Source organism: Saprolegnia diclina (assembly GCF_000281045.1).
Source record: "Saprolegnia diclina VS20 unplaced genomic scaffold supercont1.5, whole genome shotgun sequence".
NCBI classification, from domain to species: Eukaryota; Oomycota; class Saprolegniomycetes; order Saprolegniales; family Saprolegniaceae; genus Saprolegnia; species Saprolegnia diclina.
The window spans coordinates 612,571-620,490 of record NW_008246072.1 but is presented as its reverse complement, the minus strand read 5'-3'; the positions used below and the strand labels follow the sequence as shown (position 1 = coordinate 620,490).

At 57.3% G+C, this 7,920-nt stretch overlaps 4 protein-coding genes across 4 annotated transcripts; 2 read left to right on the top strand and 2 right to left on the bottom strand.

The window, feature by feature from the left end:
- Positions 1 to 1,395: 1,395 nt before the first annotated feature.
- SDRG_02274 (hypothetical protein) lies at positions 1,396 to 2,319 on the top strand (the record flags this gene model as incomplete). Its single annotated transcript, XM_008607852.1, has 1 exon — positions 1,396 to 2,319. One exon carries the CDS (start codon positions 1,396 to 1,398, stop codon positions 2,209 to 2,211), a length of 816 nt encoding a protein of 271 aa, XP_008606074.1. The 3' UTR covers positions 2,212 to 2,319.
- An 878-nt stretch (positions 2,320 to 3,197) lies between these two features.
- SDRG_02273 (hypothetical protein) lies at positions 3,198 to 4,128 on the top strand (the record flags this gene model as incomplete). Its single annotated transcript, XM_008607851.1, has 1 exon — positions 3,198 to 4,128. The coding sequence occupies one exon, from the start codon at positions 3,198 to 3,200 to the stop codon at positions 4,029 to 4,031; it is 834 nt and encodes a 277-aa protein (XP_008606073.1). The 3' UTR covers positions 4,032 to 4,128.
- SDRG_02272 (hypothetical protein) lies at positions 4,084 to 5,278 on the bottom strand. The gene has a single exon (XM_008607850.1). It carries the CDS (start codon positions 5,249 to 5,251, stop codon positions 4,322 to 4,324), a length of 930 nt encoding a protein of 309 aa, XP_008606072.1. The 5' UTR covers positions 5,252 to 5,278; the 3' UTR covers positions 4,084 to 4,321.
- Positions 5,279 to 6,597: 1,319 nt separating this feature from the next.
- Positions 6,598 to 7,402, bottom strand: SDRG_02271 (eukaryotic translation initiation factor 6). Its single transcript, XM_008607849.1, has one exon. The coding sequence runs from the start codon at positions 7,373 to 7,375 to the stop codon at positions 6,638 to 6,640; it is 738 nt and encodes a 245-aa protein (XP_008606071.1). The 5' UTR covers positions 7,376 to 7,402; the 3' UTR covers positions 6,598 to 6,637.
- Between the last annotated feature and the right edge of the window lie 518 nt (positions 7,403 to 7,920).

The window sequence follows — 7,920 nt, the reverse complement described above, 5'->3', positions numbered from 1 at the left end:
GCACAAGCTTGGTCGGTCGGAATCAAATAGCTACTCTGGTGACTAGCTACTCTGGTGACTAGCTACTAGAGCGACGACTAACATACTATCCAAGATGTGATCGATGTTTTCAACTCGGATAGGCCGTGATTATCGTGCTCCGGTTGCTGTGACCACGGCCGCGATCTCCAGCCGATGCAAAGGCGCTTTGTTCAATTGACGACCTTCCAACAATATGTTCGCTCCATCTTCCATTCAAAGTCACGCCGTGGGTATTGTCCGTGGCCACGAGATGAAAAATCCACGAGTCTGATCCACACAAGCCGGTCTAAAACTTGCCATCTTGAGGAGTACGAATAAACAAGCCTCGTACTAAAGTACAGTATAGGTTTCCGACAACTTTGAAAACCATCCATAGGGAGCAGCAGTCATCGCATTGCGAAATCAGACATAGGCATCTGACAATGGTGATCGAGAGCACGAGCTCCGAATCGCCGTGTACTAGTATGTCCTAAAGTATCGTCCTGCACAAAACTCAGAAGAGCTACCGGTAGATGAGCCCCGTGCCGCCGCCAGCGCAACCGTGGCTGGCGAGCGAGTGGAAAGAAGGAGGAGGTTTCTAGGCTCGATGTACCGGTATGCAACATCCGAGTACCACAAAGATACTACATTGATGTATGCGACACTTGACCAAGGACGTTAAAGACTTTTCGGCTGGCTAAAAACCACCAATTCAAGTGGCTCGCGATGATGGACGGTACCAAATTGAGCATAGACTCAAGGGGCAACATTTTCTAGCCTTGATTAAAGGCTGCGACAAAGGTATTCAATCCCGGTACGATATTGCAACGAAGGCAAACGCGTCCTGCAAGAGTTGCTGCCACTCCTCATGCATCGACGCAAACACAGTCCAAAGCACCGATCCCATGCTGCCATAAAACATATTTCGTGCACCGAGATCATATTGGAGAACGATCTTGGGTACCCCTTCTATTGTCTGATTTAGCTGTCCTCGGTCCCGGATATGTCTCCTGAAGTTTTGCTTGTTTGCTCCGCATGACTCAGATTCGTGCATCCGAAACGTTGCGACCAATCAGGACGCTCAAGCCGCGTTTTTCGTGCGCGCCGCTCTGATCAGGTCAGAGTCGTGCGTTGATCAAGGCGCAGCTACTCACGTCGCAGCGTCGAGTACACCTTGGGTCACCGGCACATTTCGAGTGCATCTGAGTCAGCGATTTGCTACTCGACTCACGATTCGTACCCGCCAACGACGCCCGAAATACAAACCGACTCTTGTACTCAGACGGTGCCAACTGCGTTTCGATCGATGCGACCAAGTTCAAAACGCACGCCGCTTTTGGGGTGCGAGGTCAAAGCCATATCTCGATTTGCTTTCTTGCAACCACAACTACCACGATGCGTGCTCCGTCTGCCATCCTCGCTGCCCTCGCCGCGCTCTCGGTCGCCACCGACGCGGCCTCGCTCCGCGCTGCTGGCAACGGCACGAACGTCAACCCCGAGATCGTCGGCGGTGTTGAAGCCGCCGTTGGCAAGCACTTGTACCTTGCTGGCTTGCGTGAGACCGCGGCCGGTAGCACGTTCTGCGGCGGTGCCCTCATCGCCCCCAAGTACGTTCTCACGGCCGGCCACTGCATTGAAACCGACGCTTTTACGGCCAACTACGTCGCCCTCGGGACGCACTTCGCCAGTGGCAGCGCGGATGGCGAGCGCATCCGTGTCACGCGCCGCATCGTCCACCCCGACTACGTTTCGGTTGAAGGGACGCCGTTCAACGACTGGGCCATCCTCGAGCTCGAGACGGCAGCCAAGACCAAGCCGATCAAGGTCAAGTTCGACGACAATGCCGTCGGCACTGTCGCGACTGTGCGTGGTTGGGGCAGCACGCGCTCGGGCGGTTCGGGCTCCAACGTCCTCAAGGAGGTCTCAGTCAAGATCTGGGACAACGCCAAGTGTGACAAGGCCATCCAGCAGACCAGCCAGGGCGCGGCCCAGCACGTCACCGACACGATGGTCTGTGCGGGCGGCGTTCGCGGCCAGGACTCGTGCCAGGGCGACTCGGGTGGTCCGTTCACGGTCAAGGGTGCCAACGGCGAGGACGTCATCACGGGTGTCGTCAGCTGGGGCTACGGCTGCGCTCTCCAGAACACACCGGGCGTGTACGCGCGTTTGTCCAAGGCTCAGGATTTCATTTCGCCGTACCTCTCGGCGTAAGCTGCGTCGCTGCCTTGTTGTTGACAAGTGCCTTCCACACAGAGTCACTTGTAAACATGTGCATGGGTCAACCCGTGACATGTAAATGAAGTCTTGATGCATGTACAACTTGAACCTTCCAGCAAGGGCAACGTGGGATCGCACGCAGCGGATCCGCGCTGGTTCGGACGGTGCACCACAGACTTAGCCGCCAGTGGGTACTCGATGCGCGGCTGACTTGGCTGCCTGCTGAATTGATAGACTCGATGCAAAGCGATAGCACATGTGCTGGATACGTGTAACGTGCGGTCCACGACCGTTCTACGATACACGTAACGCTCGCTGCGTCGTAGCCGTTCATTTGTCAAGCTTCGGTACAGCGTATCACAAAACGTCAAGCTCCCCGGTGCCTCTGCGTACCCATGCTAGAATGATGAGCCCAAATTTGCCCAGTATAGTTCGTACGCAACCGAGAATTCGCATTGCTAAAGCGCATACGTGCTGCGTATCCATCCAATGCTCCGAAGAAGTCGAGGTAACGTAACGTGAAACCGTCGTGGACCGCGTGGTCGATCTTGGAGGCAGCAGCGGTGCGAATACAGCTAGTGTGCGAATACCAAACACGAACATTGCTCTGTTGCCACAGCCCATGTACGGCTCACGGGCGCTTCGCTCTACTGGTACGCTCGTGAACCTCTCCAGTTCCAAGTTAATCGTGTTTCCAACTCTGGCGCACATTCTAGACGCTCCTTCCACAGTACGTGTCGGTGCTCTGTAATGGTCGCGTAATGCACGCAAAAAGGCCGCCTCGGGGTTTTTGGAGGCTTTTGGGTCCAATAACGTGAGCCTCCGCGCCTGTGCCACACCGTCCCTACACAAAAGCCGGGTCGCCGAGGCACAAACGTGCTGCACGCAAGTACCAGCTGTTTACAGCTGCTCCGTCATCTTGTCAAGTTACTTGGCTGCCATTACATTTCCATTTCCTCCGTCCTCCGCGCAGCACCAATATGCTACATAAACTCTATATATCGACGCTCTTGCTCGCAGCGCTGGACGTGGCCGCCCACACCGGTTGCACGTCCTCCGAGAACGCGACGGACGCGACACCGACGCCGCCGCGCGGCCACGGCCAGCCAGAGATCATTGGCGGCAGCACCGTTCCGCGTGGCGACGATTTGTTTATGGCGGGCGTGCGCAAGAGCTCTTGGGGTCTCTCGATCTGCGGTGCCGCGCTCATTGCGCCCACCTATGTTCTCACGGCGGGCCACTGCGTCGACGACTCGATCAACTACGTCGCGGTAGGCACGCGCTACAACATTGGCGGCCTCGACGGCGAGCGCATTCGCATCAAGCGCAAGATCATGCACCCCGAGTACGTCGAGCTCTTTGACACGCCATTCAACGACTGGGCCATCCTCGAGCTTGAGACGCCGTCGACAATCAAGCCGATCCGAGTTTCGTTCGACGACAGCCCCGTGGGCACCGTCGGCACGGTGCGTGGGTGGGGTCGTATCATGAACGGCGTCCTCGGGCCGCCGTCGCTCGTCCTCAAGCAAGTCGACGTCAAGATCTGGGACAACGACAAGTGCAACGCGGCCATCCAAGCGGCGAGCAAGGGCACGTACCCCCACATTCGCAGCTCCAACGTCTGTGCTGGTGGCGTCCAGGGCGAGGACGTGTGTCAAGGCGACTCGGGCGGTCCGCTGACGATTACGCAAAACGGCGAAGACGTTGTCGTTGGTGTCGTGAGCTGGGGCTACGAGTGCGGGCTGGCTAACACACCGGGCGTCTACGCGCGCTTGTCGGCGGCCAAGGCGTTCATTTCGCCCTTTTTGGTCTGATAACCCGGTGGTTTCTGCCGTGCCGATTGCAGTTTAACCAACACGAGCCAGCTAGTTATATGTATGTCGTTCCTTGCTAAACTTTTAGTCGCGCAGCGCTACCGCAGGCAAAATCATGCAGTTGAACATGATGTCCCAGCTATGCGAGGGTGCATATGTAGCTAGCAACCTCTAATGTCATAACCACTGCGATAGTGCAACACGAGCACAGTGCCAAACGCATTAGATAGTACTCTACGACAGAAGATCGCAACAGCGACTTGGAGCGACGGTCATATGTCGTCCGTCGCTCACTGCTTTTCGTACGCGTATGCCTGCACGGACGCCGGTGCCGAACCATAGAGCGGCGGTGCGGACGGTGGCGGCAACGACGACGCTTGGCCGTGGCAGTAGACAACGCCGGACGCGGTAAAGTACTCGCACAAGAACGCCTTTGTTGTCGCACGGAGCACCATAGCGCAGACGTGCATCCAGACGCATGTGAGGTAGAGAAGCACGAGCCCAAAGAAAACGACTTGGGGCCAGTCGCTCTCGGCCAGCGGAAAGCTCTCGAGTACACCGTGCGTGCGCAGCGTGCCGTGCTTGAAGCGCAGCGTCAAAAGGTCCTTGTGGGCGACGAAAAAGTCGTAATGGAGCGGAAAGGCCACGCAGGCGCTCACGATCGCCAGCAGCCCGAGCGACGAGACGCTCGCAATCAGCGTGAGCGGGCACTTGACAAATACAAAGTAGAACATGCCCAGGAACGACTCTTGCGAGAAGAGCTGCGTGAGGCCCGGCGAGAGCCGCTGGCCCGCAAACCGGAACGGACCCTGGCGCGGCATGTGGAACGTATCGAGGATGCGGTCACCGCGCGGCGCGACGCAGTTGTAGAGTGACACGTCGACCTTGGCAAGCGACAGCATCAAGTAGAGTACGCCTTGAAGCACGAGCACGCCAAAGCAGCAGAGCGGGAGGAGGCCAAGACCCAGCGCCGTGCCGGCAACGACGGCGACCGCGGCGGCGACCGCGAAGAGCAAGTTGAAGGCATGGTACGGTACGAGCAGCACGGTCACGAGCTGGAACGGGCTCCCGAGAAGGCGAAACACGTGATCTGTGAATGAGTCGTCGTCGCCTTCGCGCACGAGCGAGGCAGTTGGGACCGCGACTAGCGGCGTCGCTTCGTACGACGTCGTGTACATGCTGTGGCGATCGGCAAGTGGCATGGCGCAGCCAGTGTCCATGACATCCGGAAAAAGGACACCATCCGGATACGGAGCCCAAGTGCAAGGTGGGCACTTGGTGAATGTATGCCAGGATCTATCATCGGCCTTCTCGACGATATTTACGGTACGGACGATTGCCTTGCGGTCAGCTGCGGGGTGGAAGGATATCGCGCAGGCATATGCACTGCACACGGACTGGGATCGGCGCGCCGAGACAAGACGGGTTGCGCCCAATGTTTCCCTATTCTTGATGCACGGTGATCTTCGTAGGATCGCTAGAGTCGGCAATCAAGGCGATCGAGAAGAGCTGCGACAAGGAAGAGAAGAAGTGTGATGCTGATATTGCCTTGGCGACAAACGAGTCTTCGTCTCAGAGAAAAAACCGAGATCTAAGAGCTGAGAGAAACCGTAAAGGCGAACGGCGTCGAAACTCTCATAACCCTCGATGCCAACGCTCCAGTCCGTTGTCATGGATCGAGGAGCAACTCGGTAAACGAGACGACAATGTGGCCGTGACCCAACGCCGCGTGAGGGACACGCAGCTACGATCGACACGGTTTCCTCACACAAAGTTGTCATCCAAGCAAAATGCACCGACCGATTCTTAGCCGCCTGCCTATCCATGAGCAAGCCTTCATACAAGTGAACTTGTGCATCGCATGCTGCATGTTCGTCACGCTACGGTATGTTGAGGGACAACACAAGCTGTGCATAGATCTCGTTGGCCTTTCCTTCTCTTAGGCCACAGTGGTCGAGACGCGGCCACTTCGACGGTAGTACAGAGAACCGCCACAACGACGTGCACAGCGCAGCGTCGCAACGCGGTCGCCCAACGTCAGCGTGGTAGGCAGCTCAAAGACCTTGTTGCGGGAAGCAGCCCATCCGCCGCCTCTCTCGCTCTACTCGTTCACTTCACGGCATCGAATATAGTAGGACCTTGAGCTGGGCGACGCCATTCTGCTCCAGTTGGCCATGGAGGCTTGGCATCAAGCGGTAATTATGTTTTGCATTGGTGGTCCGCGTGCCTGCTTCCGAGACCAGCAGCTCTTCTTGCTCTCTCAGACACAGCGAAGAGCTGTATTCGAGCGTCCGAGTTGCCGCCATCTTGGGCATCTATTTTCGCCTCACTTTTCAAAATCGATCGCTTCATCACAGTTGCAAAACAGAGATGCCGGTCGAGACGGTGTGGGGCACTCTTGGCGCCCTCGGTGGGATCGCGCTTGTCGGCTATATCATTGCGCTGCTGCGCCGGCGCGTCTACGTCACGTACTGGGAGCCCGAGGACCCGCTGCACAAGGAGCTCGCGAGCATTGCACCTGCCTACGGCGTCCACCCCATGGTCCTGACGAAAACGTAAAACGACATCGAGTGCAACCGTGGTGTCTATTAAATTTAATCGGGTAATTAAGTCATCGAATCGATCAAGGCCGACCGCATCGAGCCCGCAATCGCGTTCGGCTGCGCGTTCTGGAGCTTGAAGATGCTTTCGACGACCGAGATTTCCGTCGATGTCGTGTCGAGACCCGTGAATGCCGTCCAGTCGTTCACGACCATGCCGGCGCCAAGCACGTCCGAACCGCGGTTGACCGTACCAGCGACGACCGGCACCTGGAGCAGCGACGAGAGTTCTTCCTGGTCGTCGACCGTCGTGCGCGGGTGCACGAGGCAGCCCTGGTTGCTCAAGACCGAGTACGAGCCGACGAGCGCGTTGCCGGCAATCGTCTGGCGGAAGACCTCGACGCCAAGCGTGTCGGCAATGATCTCTTCCGTCTCGCGGTCCAAGTCGGTATGCACGAGCGCGACGTGGTCGTTACAGGCGACAACGTTGCCGAGCGCCGAGAGTCGCTCTTCGACACGCTGGACGACGACCGAGTCGGGCAGCGCGTTACGGATGTGCTGCATCTCCTGGTCGGTCGTCGAGTTGGGGAGGAGGAGGCCGTTCTTGTTGCCGACAGCGACGCGGCCGACGAAGCGGCAGCCGGCGATCGAGCAGTGGATGACCGGGACGTGGTCGGCGAGCTCGGCTTCAAAGACCGAGTAAAAGTTCTCCGAGCCGCCAATGCAGACAAGCGCATACGCGTTCGTGAGCTTGGAGAAGACGCCGATTTCGTTCGAGTTTTCAAATTGGCAGCGAATCGCCATGGTGGACGCTAAGTTCTTGGTTGCAAAATGCAAAGTGGGAAGGACTGGCTACGGCCGTAAGGTACTTGATTGGACAAAACTATGCGACCTACATTCGGACTCAAACTCGCAATCGTATTGTATTGCATACAACAACCTACATATTTTTATAAAAAGCGAATGGCGTCTGGTCGGCGTGGTTGAAAACGTGTTTAAAACACGGCAGAGGCAAGCGATCTTTCGGTGCACCTTCTCGCGAAGCCGGACGCTGCCGACGTTCATCCTGCCCGACGAGACGATGACGAGAGGGTTAGCGACGACAGAGTACGCCACGAGAGAGGTGTGTTTGCTCGTTTCGTGATGCGACGAGGACCGCAACGTCGAGAGATCGTACGACCAGCAGCACCATGATGGAGAGCAGAATGTGTTATGGCGGGAGTGAGTGATGGTGCTACACACCACGCAGCAAGTTGCTGCACGGACGCCCATGGAGTCTTCCTTGCACCTTCTTCGTGGACTTGAGTCTCAAAGACACACGACGAGCATCAACGGACGCCACCGTGTGC

Bases quoted from the DNA above. Each gene is read 5' to 3' on its own strand.
- SDRG_02272 (XM_008607850.1), bottom strand. From the start codon at position 5,251: ATGGACACTGGCTGCGCCATGCCACTTGCCGATCGCCACAGCATGTAC.
- SDRG_02271 (XM_008607849.1), bottom strand. From the start codon at position 7,375: ATGGCGATTCGCTGCCAATTTGAAAACTCGAACGAAATCGGCGTCTTC.